General features: G+C 52.1%; 2 protein-coding genes across 4 annotated transcripts in view; one reads left to right on the forward strand and one right to left on the reverse strand.

Annotated features, from left to right (window-relative positions):
- The window catches only part of LOC139061247 (filaggrin-2-like), a 29510-nt gene extending 20134 nt beyond the window's left edge, over window positions 1-9376 (forward strand). For both annotated transcript variants that reach the window (XM_070540954.1, XM_070540953.1), the window contains exons 3-4: window positions 342-522; window positions 5558-9376. In XM_070540954.1, coding sequence (XP_070397055.1) covers window positions 342-522; window positions 5558-8940 — 3564 coding nt within the window. In that variant the 3' untranslated portion in view covers window positions 8941-9376. The remainder of the gene's footprint in view (window positions 1-341; window positions 523-5557) is intronic.
- The window catches only part of LOC139061250 (major facilitator superfamily domain-containing protein 4A-like), a 457040-nt gene that overhangs the window by 392049 nt on the left and 47396 nt on the right, over window positions 1-17595 (reverse strand). The gene's annotated exons all lie outside the window — the stretch shown is intronic.

Here is a 17595-nt window from a genome sequence, read left to right on the forward strand (position 1 = left end):
CCTACCTTGTTTCCTACCTTGAAAGCTCTGCGCTCACTACACGTCCTGCAAAGAATGCTACGTCACGTTGATGACGCGCACGCCTCCGTTCGTGACCTGAAAGTCCCGTGTGCGCAGCCGTTAAAGAAAAGAAAAGCGCGCAATATTGATGACGATTATTGTTTGGGGACAAGATAAGCCCGAATCGGTGCAAACGTTTTTTTTTTCCTCTTTTAGGGAAGATTAGGGTGCTAAATTCCGTGCCCACGTTTAAGGCTGTCATGAACGCTCGCCCGACGTCTCCACCCAAAGGTTCGGGCGAACCTGCTTAACGCCGTCTGTGCGCGCGTTGTGCTCGGCAGGTGCTTCGGCTGAAGCTGGTCAGGCGTCCGGAGTACACGAGCTTCCTGTTCGCGTACGTGCTGCTCGACTCGGACGACAACACCAAGCGCGCCATCCACGAACTGGACGGCACCGTGCTCAACGGGCAGCCCCTCAAGGTGGAGTCCACGTTCGGCCGCACCACGCACATCTTCGGCATCGGTACGCGCCTCTCTCTCTCTCTCCCTGTCTGTCTCTCCCTGTCTGTCTCTCTCTGTCTGTCTCTCTCTGTCTGTCTGTCTGTCTGTCTGTCTGTCTGTCTGTCTGTCTGTCTGTCTGTCTGTCTGTCTGTCTGTCTGTCTCTCTCTCTGTCTCTCTGTCTGTCTGTCTCTATCTGTCTGTCTCTCTGTCTGTCTGTCTCTCTGTCTGTCTCTCTCTCTCTCTCTCTGTCTGTATGTATGTCCCTCTGGAGAAATAACGGCGGTGACCGATGGTGCTGCAGAATGCACAACGTCGCGTTGGGTTACGCACTACGCCCATATAGGCCTCCCCGTGATGCGTTGTTTGCCTTGCGTACACCATCTCACGGCCAAACTTCCCACAGACGGAAAGGGAAGGATTGCTCTCTTTATTTTTTTTGCGCCACGTGCAGCCCACACTAACGGGTACAAGAGGGAACACCAACTAGCGAGGAAAACAGGCCGACGCGAGTGTGAGTGTGCTTTCCTTCCTAGTCGCTGTTCTCCTTGTATCCGCTAGTGTGTGGCTGAACACCCTCGAAATTTTTTTTGTTCTGTTGACGATATCGCCCTAGCGTCGACTGCACGTCGTGCCAGGGCTTTGTAGTGGTGCCATCGGCGACAGTATAAGCCTGTGCGCGCTAGACTATCCGCAATTCGAATGTTGTCGGCAACGCTGATCGTTTCAGAGGGTCCCCTCGCCCACTACGAGAGCGCGCGATACGATTTTTAAAAAGGTTACGAATGTGTACAGCACACACCAACGAGATTAAGAGGAACGCCGACCGGGAAGGACACCACACTAACAAAATTTGCAGTGTGTTTTCCTTCCTAGTCGGTGTTTTGAATTTCCCCGTTGTAATGTGTGCACCACGGAGTACTAGAACAAGGAACTTACATCATGTGGCCCAATTCATCGGTCTCTATAGATGAAAGTTTAAAAGTTTAAAGAAATCTTAAAGATACTGACCCAAATAGCATGGCGATTTACGCAATGACATCGCCATGCTATTTGGGTCAGTATATTTAATGTACCACTACGTTGTGCTTAAGGGTTGTATTTAGCGCGAAGTTCAGCTTGTCCCTGTATCGTCTATGTTACACGGAATTTTATGGCTCAAAACGATCGCTTCCAAGGTATACGGCCCTCAGCAGCGAGCGAATTCCCCCCTTCGTGATGCCTCTCGCTTCAACGCGAACTAAGCGGCGACAACACAGCGCACGCGAACCTATCAGCACTCGGCGCACTGTGTACCCATCGCAGATCGCTTTCAAGATAGCGCCGGCGCGCCGTACGCAACCGCCGCGTAGTACGGTTGATCGCGGTTGATAATGGTTCGACGCCTATGGATAAGGCGCTAAAGAGCGATAACGGCCTATAATGGTCGGAACGTCAAGAGCGTACCTTTCGCCGCCACCTGCAGTAGTTTGCGTGCGTCATCAATTTGCCTTGCGCCGCCGTCCGCAGCAGTTCGCGTTGCCGCAGCGCTGTCGTTTACACTGGTCGGATCAAGTTTCATAACATTAATAATGACACCGGGCTGCGTGCAGATGAGCAAGTGGCACAATTACTTACGCATAATTAGACAAACACCAGAGCACTTTCTGCGGGAATTTAAAAAAAATATAATTGAGCCAGTGTTTTGCTTGTGGACAGTTCAGAAAAACCAACTATAGTTTATTGTGCCTTTTTTACATAAGATGTCATGGTATTTTGTGTGTGTGTGTGTGTGTGTGTGTGTGTGTGTGTGTGTGTGTGTGTGTGTGTGTGTGTGTGTGTGTGTGTGTGTGTAAACGTACTCTCCATGGCCACGCAGAAATAAAGGTAGATGGGTTCTAATTTTCCTTCATGAAGAAGTGTGTATGAGCAGTACAAGTTTAAATAATGCAACTCATTCTAACTGCAGTAACTTCATGAATGCTCAGGAGCCAAAACGAATCCGAGACAAGCACAGAAAAAAAAAAAAAAACGATTTTCGTCTAAGATCGCTCGGGGACGTTCATGACATTCTAAATCCCTATATAGTGGTTTTAGAATGTCGTGTTTGAACGCATTTGCGTCCTCTATTGACATTCTCACTTCTACATTGAATACCATGTTACTTTTCTTCTTCGAGCATTGCCCTCGCGAGATTGCACACTTCGGCGCACAAAAGTGAGTTTATGGTACGGTATATATTACGCATTCGTCGGCGTGAGGGAGAGATGTTGATTTAACAACTGATTGAGAAAAGCCTGCTGACCACACCGTTACGCCATAGAGAGTGCAATAAGGAGCGTGCCACTGTACACCGCCTCTCCACGCGTCATCTTCGGTAACAGCCTGCACGAAGCTATAGACTGTGCGCGCATTTTCGCACGCCTGCAAATCTATATCGGTCACCGGTCTATTACACCCCTTTTCTTTTTCTGCGTGTCGATATCCGGCCGGTCCTTTAAGGGCCTTCACTTGCTTCAGCGCTGGCTTGTCGATACGTGCGACACCGAGGAGTATTTCTGAACAGATCTGCGCAACATCGAAGCTGGCCCGCGCCATTACCAATGCTAGTGCATCTAGCGTCATTGTATAATAGTCTGCCCTCATCATCGCTTGTTCTTTTTATCCGTGCAAAATATAGGAGGCTAGAGCGCGGTAGCTCAGGCGACCTCTCCGCGTTTCGTTAGTCTCTCTATCTCTCTCTCTCTCATTATAATAACACTAAGGAGTCGCACTAAGTGACAATTTCCCCGTTCTGCAAGGGCATTTTTTCTCACGTTTTACCGTCGCAGGAGGCGTGCACGCTGTCTTGCCGTTTCGCGTTTTCGAAGCGCGATTTCTCGCGTTGTCTGCGCGCATCGCGATGTGCCTTGATCGTTCAAACGTTTTTTTTTTTTTTCCGCTGTTAACGCCCCGTCTGAGCGTGCCTCCAGCTTCTTCGCGAAGTTTCGCCGTGCTTAGCGAGAGTTGTAGAGAACTTTCAGCGGCGAATGCAAGCCGAACGCTTTAAAAATGAATAGATTATGGGGCTTTACCAGCCAAAAGCACGATTTGATTACGAGGCCCGCCGTAGTGGGGGGACTCCGAAATAATTTGGACCACCAGGGGTGATCTGACGCGCACCTAAATCGAAGTACACGGGTGTCTTCGCGTTTCGCCCCCCGTCGGAGTGCGCCCGCCGTGGCAGGGATTCGATCGCGCGACCTCGTAGCCCAACACCATATAGCCACTAAGCAACCACGACGGGCGAACGCCTTCACAACGAAGTGTTTGTGGCTTCCGACATTGCTATACGGGTCAACTTCGTTGTAAAGGTCGCCTACAGCACACCTCATAATAGAACCGGGACACAATTATTCCTTCGTTGTAGAGGCGTTCGATTATATAGATAGCAGCCTGCCGAGATACCGCCGAGTTCCGATGCTTTCACACCCTGCACTCGAGGAGGTCGCGCGGCCGCTTGCGACTGGCGACCGATGAATTCACACCGGCGCGTGAACATTCGCCATCAGCTTTCGATTGCATCGCCGCGTGAACTAAGTCTCCGCGGCTAGAGGCGTCCTCTTCCTGCGCGTCTGATTGGTTCAACGGTTTTGCGACTGCGGTCGCGCGACTGAAAAATCGAGCAGCGAGTGGCCCAAAAAAGGGTCGCTTTTTGAGGAAAGCGACCATTTGCGACTGCTCGCTTTGCGACCAACTTGGTCTCGCGACCGCTGCTCAGTCACCGGTGTGAATGAAGAGCCTTAAAATTTACGCTCGCCGCCATCGCTGCTGCACGTTGCTTGAATTGTAGGCACAAGTTCGCCCAGTTGGCTGTTTACAGCTTACAGTCTTCGTCCCTGCCGGCCTGCTTGGCCGTTCACCGCATTTGCAGGAATAACTTTAGAAGTGTGCAGCTGCGGCAAGATTGTGCGGCTTCGGGTTTTATCAGACGCTTCGGTTCTTTGTAAGCGCGGTGATCAAATAACACGGAAATGGCGGAGGCTTTCGTAATCCAGAGATATGGCGACATCTGACCGTCCGCGTCACTGACTTTAAAGAGCGAAGTGAATCTGCCAACAAAATCCGGCGAGTTACCCCTTCCCCCCCCCCCTCCCCGCTGATCTCCTTGTCCGAGCATGTGCGCGCGCGTGTGTTTTGTCACCCTTGTTTTTTTTTTTTTTGCATGATAGCTTGCGTTATAGATTTCAGTTTGAAGTCGGCGCTAGTCCTTTCCTGTCTTCAGCTCGTGTGCAGGTGTGTAGTGTCGGAGGGAATACTTCTGGGCTAAGAAATTCGTAAACGAGTGTGGGACAACAGGTGTCTGGCCACACGCCGTGGTGGCTTTTAGCGGCTTTGGTGTTGCGCTGCTAAGCACGAGGTCGCGAAATCGAATCCCGGCCGCGGCGGCCGCATTTCCACGGGGGCAAAATGTAAAAACGCCCGTGTCCTGTGCACATTGAGGGGCTACGTTAAAGAGCCCCAGGTGGTTAAAATTCTCCGGAGGCCCCCACATCTACAACGTACATCTTAATCAAATTATGGTTTTGGCACTTTAAACCCCAGAATTCAATTCAGTCCCTTACATGTGCACTGCTACAATGGAAGTAGGCATGCGATGTGAACGAAGGTGCATGTGAAAGAACTTGCATGATGTTCAGTGAGTTTGACCTCCCCCCCCCCCCTCCCTTCCATTTTTTATCCAAGCACAGCAGCTTTGTGGAACACCCTCGCGAATATACCTAGCGAACTCGTGCTCACTTGAATATTTGTTATCTACGACGAGGTGTATGTCTAATTTCATACATTATTCCGGCAGAACAAACTGCGCGATGCCTGCAAACCTTACCAAATTGTCACACAGCATTGCATTTTCAAGGAGTAACGCTTTTCGTTTTCGCTGTTTTCTTTATGTACCATTGTAGGTGATATCCTTCCTGTATTTTTTTTTACCTGACACAGTGCTTAGCGCGCAGGTGAATTGCTGTGCAATACAACTGCTCTGGCCAACAGCATCGATGTATTCCTCGTCTTGAAGTATTGCCCACTCTCTCTTACGCAGGCGAAGGCACGCCGTACAACCGCAGTCGCGCAGAGCTCGAGCAGTGGAGACAGAACCGAGATGCCCAACAAAGAAACGGCAATCGCGACAGACAGTCGCGTAACGACTATCAGTGGCGAAGGGGCTACAACGACCGCAGCAACTACGGAGACCGGAGGTTCGGGGACCGGGACTACAGGGATCACCGCTACGGCGACCGCTTCAACAACGACCGTCGAGTCGGTGGCGCCAACCGTTTCGACAACGGAAACCGTTCCAGCGGCGGCAACGACCGCCACGGCGGCTACCGCCACAACTACAACAATCAAGGTCGGCACAACAACCGCTACGACAACGATGGCTGTCGCAGTTTCGCCAGATTTCAGCGGAATGGATTCCAGGGAGACTGCGGCGGCGGCCACTGGCAGCACGGTTATCGCACATCCGGAGGTCGTAACCAGGGAGGCTGCAGGTCGTCAGATGACGGGCAAAGACACCAGTACGGCCGCTACCAGGACCGTTACGGTGGCGACTTCTCCGGTCGCCGCGGTGGAGGCGGTAACGACGGTGGCTACGGGCACGACGGCTACAGACACGGGGGCAACCGTGGCGGCGACGACGACGGCTACGCCAACAGCTACGAACGTTGCCAGGAGGCGAGGCGCAAGATGCGCGACGCGTGGACCAGGCGTTTGGAACGCCTGGCCGCGGAGGGAGACGACGGGGAAGAACGGCCGACGTTTGACGAGCTCCTCGAGTTGGTCAGGCACGCGCCTTACAACCTTCCCGTGCGCGCCGACGATATCGACGACGAAAACGAAGAGTACGCGGAGCAGCCCGTTTTTTGGTGGTCCCGCGACTCCATCGCAGGGGGTGGTGGCGATTGCTTCGGGCCGGAGCAAGCGCCTCGCTCCGTTCCCGAGCTTCTGCGCTGGCGGCACGGAGAGGAGGCGGTCACGCATGCCTTTAGCAACGCGGACGGCGAAGAGAGCGAGGAAGACGGAGGCGTTTGCTTGATCGTAGACGGTGGCGCCGACAGCGAGCGGCGTCCCCGAAGCCTGCCACACGAAGACTGCTTGTCCGCGATCCCGGAGCAGCGTGACAGCGGAGGCCAGGACATTGTGGGAGCCACAGTTGACGACGCTTCTGGAGACGGAGACGAGGAGGGCGGCAAGCACGACGAAGAAGCGCGCTTGACACAAGGTGACTGGATGGTTTCTGTCAAACAGCACGTAGGTGAAGAGCGACAGCCGAGGGCTGACGATGGTTCAGAAAACAAGCTCGCGGAAGGAAAGAAGGCCGGCGAAGAGAGCGCCTCTTGCGAGGAAGGAAGCATCGAGCATAGTGCGGCGACTTCCAGCCATGACAGTGTCGCGGGGGACGGAGACGTTTCGGAAAACACGTCCGTCGGTCCCTTTTCCACTGTGGGCTCGTCGGGCGACATCTCCGTCAACTTCGGCGACGTGTCAGCCAATGACAACAGTGAAGGACCGGCCGAGGACGACACGCTGCAGAGCCAATTCGCATCTGGACGTTCCCTCTCGCCTCCCGGGCACTTTTCTCGCTTCACAAAAAACGCGGAGGGCAACGATGCGGGCGGGCAGTCGCAGGGACAGCAGCCGTTGCCGCAGGCTGACGACGGGCGTAAGGACGCTGATACCGCGGAGAAGCCATCGCGCAGTACCTCGATCACCAACGACGGAGCGGGCAAGGGTCGAGGATCCTCGATGGACACGAAAGATGTCACTGAAGAAGCGTTCGAGAATGCAATCAGCGAGGCTGCTTCAGCTGGCCCTACTTCCAATGGCTTAGCCGACGCCGAGGAGCACCATTTGGTAGTGGTCCCGGAGGCCAAATCCGGCAACTCTGAGAAAAACTTGAGCGTCGCGGCCAAGCTGCAATGCAGCGTCGAGGCGACGCAAAACGAGAGTCTGCGATCCCACGATTGCCGAAGGGAGCGCAGAGTAGGAATCTCGGCTACAACCAGCATCGCGGACAGGATGGCGGCGGCATCGTCGTGGAACAGGGCGCAGCGGGCCGCCGCAGTGAAGGCGGGCGCCGAGGACTACGAGAACGAGACAGAGGAGGATGGAAGCGACTACTACACTTCTGACGAGGAGTCCTTCTGCACGGCGATCATTGTGCGCATGAAGAACGCGAGGAACGCCGTCCACTTGGCGGCGCGGCCAAGCGCTGCGGCGACTGAATCCAAGTCTGTCCAAGAAACAGAGAAGCAGGACTTGCCGCGTGAACCCCCGGCGGCGAAAGTCATCTCCGAACTCATGATGTCAAAAGAGAGCGGTGACGTTCCCTCACAGACGGTGGCTATGGACTTTTTCGGTCTCGAAATCGGTCAGTCGTCGGAGAGTATCGCTGTCCGCGAAGCCCCAGCCCAGACCGACCTACGTTACAAGGAGGAAGCACCAATCGCGGGCGGCGAAAAGGCATCCAATGCGGACGAACCCGAAGGTGGTGTCAGCGACGAAATGCGCGCTCTGGTGCTGGACGAAACGGAATGCGGCGGCAGAGCGGCAAATATGGCGGCCGCAGGTTTTGGCCGAGGAGCGAAGCCTAAAGGGACGCGTGTCTTCCAGCGCGCGAAGCGACGCCAGCGACAGAACGTCGCCGAGAGTGTCGCGCGATGGGTGCCGCCGGATCAGACTTTCAGACCCGTCCCCGCCGTTGACGGCGGGGACGGGTCTGGCGCGCCCGCGCGTCGCAAGGAAGATCAGCGGGAGGCGGGTGCGGTTGATGACGGCGTCCAGGATGTCCGCGCACGCGAGTGCGGTGCCCGAAGGGCTCTGCGCCGCAAGCGCGACTTCGAAGACGACTCTGTAACAGACGATGAACTGTCCGACTCGGAGGTCGACGACCGGATGCCTCGAGCTTCTCGTTGGGTCGGAGTCGGCGAATATAATGCACCGGACGCAAGCGAGGTCGATCGCCGGGCGGAGTCGGCAGCAGGGGACGTTGAGGACGGAATGCTCTCAGTTGGCGGGGGCTGCGCCGAGGTCGCGGCGACGAAGATGCAAGAGGGCTTCCCGATTGAGAACTCCGCCGAGGACGACGGCGGTTCGAAGGGAACCGGCGGGCCGACAGGCCGAGAACCGAAGTGCGGCGGCGATGTGGTGCTCGAAGCGAACGGCCGAAGAGGTCCCGGAGAGGACGACCCTGAGGCAGAGCCGGCGATGACATCGGACGGCTTTGAAGAGGGCGCCCAAGATGGCGTCGGCGGCGCGCAACAGACGACTGCGGCCGAACAAGGGGCGGCGCAGAGTTCGTGTGCCGGCGGCGACTCGAGCGAGACGGCACGCCGCGACGCGGTCGATACGAGACGCCCTTCTCGCGCCTCGCGCCGCGGCGAAGAAATTGAATGCGAGCCAAGTGACGACGGCCAGTTGTAGTCGCAGCGCCATTGCGTTTACGCGCGGCCGCGCTTCCCCCTGCTCGCAAGACGCGAGCGCAAAGTGGGCTGCGTGCACTTATTCCGTGCGATGGCGTCGAAGGCAAAAGAAGAGAGAGAGAGAGAAAAAAAAGGACTTTTGGCAAGCAGGCCTTGGAGAGCCGCCTTTATCCTTTGGGCCGTCTATACCCAGCCAGCGCAATCTTTTTCTTCTTTGATCCCCTTGTTTGTCCGGGGCATAAGGCACAGCCGCCTTTTCATTCCGTCCATTTGCGATATCGTGATGTTCATTCTCCGAAGAAAATTACTATAATCGAGGTCCACTGCATTGCGGCGGGTTGCATGCCGAGTCTGGCCATCATGCCATTGCAATTTTTTTGTTTGTTTCTTTTGTTCGTTTGCTTGCGTTTGAATAAAAAAAAACGCCTTGAGGGCAATGTGTGTCCTTTTTACATTTTCTTGGCTATGATGGCTTATGCCTTGGTCTGTAGCCGGTTGCTTCATCATCATCAAAAACGCTTATTGGTCTCTACAGGATCTTTTGTTGTAGACCGTCAGGGTCTTCTTTGGCGCTCTTGACTGGGTTTAGAATGGGTGGGGCCCTTTGCCCAGGGCTCTAATGGCCTCAACTGCACCGCGTGTTCGCTGCACGAGACCAATTTCGTTAAAGGAAAAAACCAGTCACAAAAGACAAAACACAAGGAGAGGTTCACATCACAACGGTGTGAACCTCTCGTCTTTTGTGACTGGTTTTTTTTCTTCAACTATGTACCAACTGCCTGGATTTCAACCCTTCTGCAAACCAATTAGGTCCTCGCAGCGGTCGCTGGCCAGCAGTGCCTCCCATTCCTCCGCACTTGGATTTATGATTTTGGGGACTGCTGTTATAAGTTGGCATTTCCATGTGGTCTGTGATACAAGGTTGTTTCATTTAGTATACTACATTTAGTATACTACTGTATACAACTACTAAAAAAGCGACCCGCGACTTGTACAACACCAGTCAGAACCTTACACCTCCAGACACAGCGATCACCAAACGGGGCGTCCGTGCCCAACAAACTGGACCGCACTCTGCAATGCCGGCTACCCAGGGGCCAAACGCATTCAACACGCGTTAACCCATTAGAGACCGGTTTCTTTTTTTTCTTGCTATATTGAAATAAACCTAATATATTGACTTACCTTTATACTAATAATTCACATGCAAAAAATTATTACTCTTGCCTAATTAGTTTTTGAAATATAGCCCGTGACCATATGGTCACACTGGGCCCTTACGCTATAGCAAAATACGCGAAGCGAAAACCATTTATTTGAAGCTATAAAACGTCGCAAAAAACATACATAGTGAATAGGCGAGCACTTATTTAGTGTTATATGGTTTAAATCTAGGAATAAACATGCCGACGTCATACTTCGTGCGTTTTCTGTGCACCGCATTCTTGAAATTATCTCATGCAAACCTACATGAAGGAGAGGGACCTCAGGTGCTCCACAGAAAAGTCCGAACTGCTAAGAGTCGGCAGACATCCCACCAAGGCGAAACTGGAGGTCAGCCTCGAAGGACAACTTATACCCGAACGCAACGTGATACGCATCCTCGGCATGTGGCTGCAAGGCAGCAGAAAGTGCAACCACACCATCGGCCTCCTCAAGAAGTCGACTGAGAACGTGAGTAGAATGATAAGCAGGGTCTCTCAGAAGAGGCACGGCATGAGAGAAGACGACACTCTCAAGCTCGTCAACAGCCTGATCGTCAGCAGAGTCATGTACTCGCTACCCTACCAAGTGAGGACTAGAACGACCAACGAAGAGATCGAAGTCGTCCTGAGGAAAGCCTACAAGACGGCGCTGCACCTGCCGAGAAACACCTCCAACGAGAAGCTGATGCAACTAGGGGTGAGCAACACCTTCGTCGAAATGGCGGAAGCACAGCGGAAGGCGCAAATGAAAAGACTAACGGGGACCTACACGGGGCGAAACCTGATCGGTAGGCTGGGCTTCGAAATAGGAGACGTCGATCGGTACGAGGACGTACCGGCGGGAATTAGGAAAACCTTTAACGTAAAGCCTATACCGAAGAACATGGATCCCAGGCTCCACGAAGGCAGAAGGAAAGCTAGGGCCGAATACATAGAAAAGACAGTGGCTAGAGAAGAGAACACTCTCTTCACGGACGCGAGCATAACTGTAATAGGAAGCGAGGCAAAGGCCATCGCGGTAGTAATGAACAAGGAGGAAAAGCTTGTCTCGTGCGTCTCGGCCGAGATATGGAGCGTAGCTGAAGCCGAGGAAATCGCCGTGGCGCTGGCGGCAATGCAAGGCTATAGGGGGAATAAATCTCTAAATATTCTCACAGACTCGAAAGAGACCTGTCGCAACTATATGAGGGGCAGAATATGCAAAACTGCCCTTAGGATCCTCAGAGGGAGTAACCCCTCGGAGGAGGCGGAAATCAAACACAATCTGATCTGGATACCTGGGCACGAGGGCATAAGGGGTAACGAGGCGGCGGACGGTCTAGCTCGAGCTAATAGATTCCGAGCTGGGCAGCAGCAGGAGTACCGCGCTAGTTACGCCGGGATCCTCAGTGACAGTTACTCGGAATTACTGCAACACTACAGGGGGACTAGATTCAAGTACCAACCGCCCCATAAAGCGCTGACGAAGGAGGAAGCAACGGGCTGGCGTAGGCTCCAGACAAACACCTTCCCCAACCTTTTCATATTAAACAAGATGTTCCCAACGCAGTATAGGGACACCTGCCCCTGGTGCGGGACTACGCCCACACTCTATCACATAACTTGGGAGTGTGAACGAAACGACGCATTCCGCGATCATAAACCCCCGAGTGCGGAGCATTGGGAGAGCCGGCTCGTCAGCTGCGAGCTCGCCGTCCAAAGAAGGATGGTGGAGCACGCTAGGGACGCGGCCAAACTCAGTGGAGCCCTGGACTGAGGGACCACCCGTGCTGAAGAGGCTTCCCTTCGAAGAGAAGACAGCGTGACGAAGAGATGACCTCGATCCGCGAGAATTCCATTTTATGCTTCAATAAATGTTTCTCTCTCTCTCTCTCTCTCTCTCTCATGCAAACCTCCACCTCTTGCCATTAGACTTGGTCATACCGTGTAGCAGTCAGGACATCACCAGTCTTTGGGATTCTGCGTTGACCAGGTCCTCTAGGCTTATTGTCCCATTCCATCAGGTAGCATTGGGTAATGTGCCTGCGGAATTCCACCTGCGTGACGTTGAACCCTGTGCTACGAATGAGCGTCCAAGTGCTGCTGATAGATACATCACAAAGTGATAATCAGCCACCACTACTTTTTGCCATGGACTGCAATTCTGTAGGCGCCTACATTTGCATCCATCTGGTCCGTACTTCCCATAAATCTTGTACTGAGCAACGGTGTTTGGACGGGCCACCTTGATTCGCTTCTTCTGAACACGAGAGTACCTGTCTGCAGATGACATTGGCACTACGCCGTGAATGGTGCTTACTACAGAATTGTCCATCCAGCGGACAACAATTATCCGATTGTCGCTACGCACGGGCACTTGGTGCCCGCGAGGTTGGCGCTTGCCGAATTCTGGTTGAGCGATAGGACATTCTTTGGGAACACGGTTCTACTTCGCTGCGCCCGTGCCTTCGTAGCCCTGTGCCTTGGGATGCCTAAGTTGCTGCATGCTTGTGAATAAATTATCAAAATAGAAAAAGAAAGGAAGGTCGTGCGTCTCTGCTGCGAGTTCATCCACCATTCGGAGAAGTGGCGCCGCTGCTTTTCCGAAGTCATTTTCATATTTCTCAGATGTCCCGAGATCCCCTGCTTGCCTTGATACACTTTGAAGTTTACAAGGTATCCGTTCTTGGCATTTAGGCACCATACTTTATGCCCGAAGCGGATAAGCTTTCCGCGTATGAACTGTTTACAGCCATGACGACCATAATGCTCAATCATACTTTCGTAATAGCTCAGGTGAAGCACAGGTTGAAAGGGCTCCAGAAACCTTGCTTTCAATAGCGCCATCAATGCACGCAACTTTGTCATCTTATCACTAAATGTTAAACTCGCATTTCGCTCAGTGCAGGAATCTCATTATCTGCACGAAGCGATTTCTTCGCATAGCCTTGTAGGCCATCGTGTTGCGCATATCCGTGCCGCTGTCCCAATAGAACTTTTTATCTGGCAAGCGGTTATAGCCGGACAAAACAAGTACTCCAAGAAAACTTATCTTAATTCTTCTTTGGTAACCTCCGGATCAGGCATATTCAAAATAACGCATACTTTCTTGTTTTTTTTCGATTAGCAGCTCCATGACGGCATCGTCAAAGAAGAGTTCGAACAACTCAACAGGTGGAAAGTCCATGTAAGCAACAAAGTTTGGGTCGGCAAGTATGCCAAGGCTCTTCTGGAGATCACCCTTCGTCCACTTAGAAGCAGTGGATAATTTCGCACAAATGGCCGCATCAACTACAGCAGAAGAAACCTCTGATGTTCCGTCACTTTGCCCGCCGGGGTCGTTGTAGTCCGACTCGCATCCACCAATGCGGCGTCCGTCAGAGAAAACTGTTTCAGCGCCGGCTCATAGCTTCCACCCGCTTAGATTGTCAATGAGCCCGTCTGAGTCTTCATCGGCCGAGTCTTCATCCGATTAGGTGTTAGCCTCTGGCGGCTCGATATAAATTACTGGCACGTCGTCCTCTTCATCTTCGAGTATCTTCGCTATTTCTTCCAAAATCTACCCATTAAGACAATAAAATAACAAATAACCACTCCGGGAACGCGCCAGCAGCCGTGCAAGTGATGAGAATGCTGTTTTTAAAAAAAATAAAAAGTTAGGTATCCTAAAGGCCCAGCGTGGCCATATGGTAACGCAGAAGATAACGTACTCGTTCATGGATAAATCAAACGTAATTCTTTCACAACTGCTCGTCGAAGGTCTCATATTCAAAGAGCAATATGGAGGTAACGATATCCGACTATTACTTAAACGAGTAGTGAAAAAAAAAGACACTTAACCCTTGGAGCGAGGCACCGCGACGCTACTCGCAAAGCAACACTTATTCCCGCCTTTACGAGGGGCTCCCACAAAACGACTGACAGCTGCTGACACTTGGTATCCATAAAGGGAACTCTAATCTGTCAATCGCCATGTCAAAGGTGATTTTGATGCCGTTTTGTTAATCTTAATTAATTGAAATCCACTGTGCAGACTAACGTGACCATATGGTCACGCTGGTCTTTAATGGGTTAAGAAACTTCCGTAGTGCCTAGGCAGAGTACAGGAGCAAAGGCGCCCAGATTTTCTCTCTCGCATTCACTCTAACTCGCACCTGCACAGAAACTTAGAGCGCCGTGAGAATGCGACGCCCCGCTGTACCTTGTAGCAATTGTAAAAACGCGCCCCGGAGGTAATGCTGTATAACATGGCGGCTCAAAGAGCGGTCTGTCATAAGGAAAGAAGAGGAAGTGGTACTGTGCGAACCCGCCGAGTGTTTCAAAGAGCTGGCTGACTTTCCTGATTTTATTTTAGCAGATAATTCTACGTCATTCAATGCTAATTGCGTAGATGTTCGGAAATTTATGCTCCATATTACTTTGGAATAATCCACCCATATCTTGGCCAATTCCCCATCGTGGGTAGGAACCACATACGTAGGCGACAACGACAGCTCGCTGGCTTTGGAAGGAGAAGCATGCGTTTATGTTATTAGAACGCTATTTACTATGGAAAAGCCGCATGATCGACGTGCATGCCAATCCACGTCGCCCGACAAGGTAAGTCTTTCGAGAAGAGGCTGCTGAAGTGCGTAGTGTGGTCGAAACAATTGATCCCATTGCTGAGCGGATGTCGCATGTGGCCGCGTGTCTTTCTTTGCCCGATTTTTAACTTTCCTTGCGAAGCATAGCGAATGCGCGTTTGTTTTTCGTGCCTGCGTTTGAATCCAGTGTAAATAATTTTCGAAATGACATTGTTCATATTTACATGTGATAAAGAAAAAAGAAAGGAAGTCATTGTGGGCAATGGCTGAGCACCCGGCTGCTCTTCTGGACGGCAGAGGTTCGATTGTCACGTCTGCCACTCGTTATTTTTCTTACAATGAGCAGAGACAGGCAGGAACCTACCGGACTATCTACCGCAGAGTACCAAGACTGAAACAGAGAATGCTTCGCATTAATGAAGTCCAGTAAGGACGGCACAAGATGAAGGCAAGCTTTCATGCGCGTCCTTCTTGACATGCGGCCACACGATACCAATAAGGCGTATTATATAGCCTCCGAGATTAGCTATCGCGTCACTTTATCTCAGAAGCCATGTGCATAACAGAGTTGCCTTCAAAAATTTAGCACTACAGGGAACTATGGCGCTGCTGTCGATGGAGCTGCAGGCATGGCGGTTCAGCTGGCGCGGAAGTTATGGTTACCTAAACTTCGTTTCTTTAGCTTTAAATGGCTTCGTGGCTTTGCACACTTCACAGAAAAAAAAGTTACATAGCAAACGCGAGAAGACGCGGTGATAGTGCAGGCATGCAGAATCTTATAACGTCCTGCGTTTTGGAAAGGACGATTTCTTCAATACTTGAGCCTTTCAAAGCAGACACAGCGTAATAAATATAAGGTCGCCAGAACGTATCATGCCACAAGCAAAAAAAAATAATAATAGCAAACATAGAAAAAACGTTCACATTCTAGCTAAACGATCCCAGCGCCAGAATTCCCTCGGGTAATTTTTGTAGGAAGCTCTGTAAGGCCTCACGTCATGAGGCTGTTGAACAAACTTGAATTCCCGTTAATATTGTTACGGAAGGATTAAAGAAAAAGGAGGAAGAAGAAGGTCGCGAGACGCTGGCTGCTGTCCGGGTTGATCTTCACACGTCGACGTTGCGGCAGTATTGGGAAGTCTGGCGAATGGTTGCAAGACGCGTCGGCTTTTGCCCTGCTCGAATTGTCGGCACTCTTTAATGATAGCATCAACTGTAGAGCAGCTTTTGCACATGCGCAGATTAAACGCGTCGTCAGCAATGCCCTTAAGCACGTGCCCGACCTTCTCAGCTTCTGTCATGTCGTGATCGGCTCTACGTCAAAGTGCCTGCACGTCCTGGTTGTATAAGACATAGGACTCCGTGGAGGATTGGGCACGGGAGGCCAGTTCCTGCTTTGCGGCAATTTCACGGCCGGCTAGTTTGCTCTGCCAACTTCTCTTTGCAATGGCCCCAGCTGGTTAGCTCCTCTTGGTGGTTTTCGTACCACACCTTCGCCGTTGCATGCCTCTTAGAACAACAGGCTAGCTAGCATAAGCGTAAGGTCACCCATCTGTTGATTCCACTCACGCGTTCGTACATGGCCACCCAATGTTCGACGTCGGCGCCATCGGTCCCGCAGAAAGTTCCTGGATCCTATGGGTTGCACAACCACAACCGAAGGTGACGGCGACGTAGCTGGCGACCGTGACGTTGGAGGCGGCAACGAGGTTGATCCCGAGTGCTCACCGTCATTCATGGTGCGGACGGTGATGCGACGTCCACGGCGGAGCTCCGTTTCCAGCCGTGGTACCCGGCACCTCCCACCAATATGTTACGGGGATGTTGGGAGTATAGAAAGACTCTGAATATATACAAGATGAGCCAGAGTAGTTAAGATGGCTGACCACCAACGACACGCAGCAGTCAGCGTCTTGCGATCTTCTTCCTCTCTCTTCTTTCATCCTTCCGCAACAATATACGTTTTTTTTCTTTGTTTTTTTTCTTGTCCCAAGATCGTGATTCCATCAATTCCTAATAAAATGTGATGACGCTGACAGCGATAGATGCCCAACGGGATAATTACCAAGGGCAGAATAGTGCCACGACAGCAGTGGTAAGCCGCCGTCCCGAATCCCTCCGAAGGCTAATTAGCGGCATTGGTCGCCTCCCGCGTCAGCACCTTGTGGGGGAATTGCGATGGGCAGCAGCTGGTTTATTCGATGGAGTGGCCGCGTTTTACTAATAGGATGACTCCACAGAGGCAGAGGTGACCTTATAGAGCCTGTGCGGAAAGGGATAAAGAAAAAAAGAAGGAAAGGAAATGGAAGACGCGCTACGGACGCGCCTAAAACGCCAGATTCGTAACCGGATATCAGATAACTATCGAGTTTGCAACGATACTACGCGTCTAGCGCACTTTCGGGTAATCGGGAGCAACATGAAGACACAAAGACAGTGATGACACACCCGTCCCGTGTGTCGTACCCCTAGCTCTCCGGATTTTATATGCTTGAAGACGCACAGCCAGGCTTTTCAGGCATCCGTCTTACCGGCATGAATTAATACCGACCGCGTGGCCCAGCTTCCAGTTTTTCTAATATACATCATAAAATCTGTCGTGCAGCAAGTCTTCGTAAACGTACCGCGTGCCCCAGCTGATGTCGGCCATGCTAAACAACTAATAAAGAAAAGATTAAAAAAAAAGAACACGGAGCGAGATACGGTTATAAGGCCCCATTCACACAGCCGTCAAACGTTCCGTCGCATCACGGTCACGGCACCGGTTTTCGTCAGGTGGGAGGGTTGCGTGTCGTTTTCCTCCTCAAAAACGGGTCGCCGGCGACGCGCAGCAGCGCTCTGCGTTTCCGTCGCCAGCACGCTGACAGGAGCCCTGCTGTCTTTTGCTCA

Source organism: Dermacentor albipictus, chromosome 6 (genome assembly GCF_038994185.2).
Source record: "Dermacentor albipictus isolate Rhodes 1998 colony chromosome 6, USDA_Dalb.pri_finalv2, whole genome shotgun sequence".
NCBI lineage: Eukaryota > Metazoa > Arthropoda > Arachnida > Ixodida > Ixodidae > Dermacentor > Dermacentor albipictus.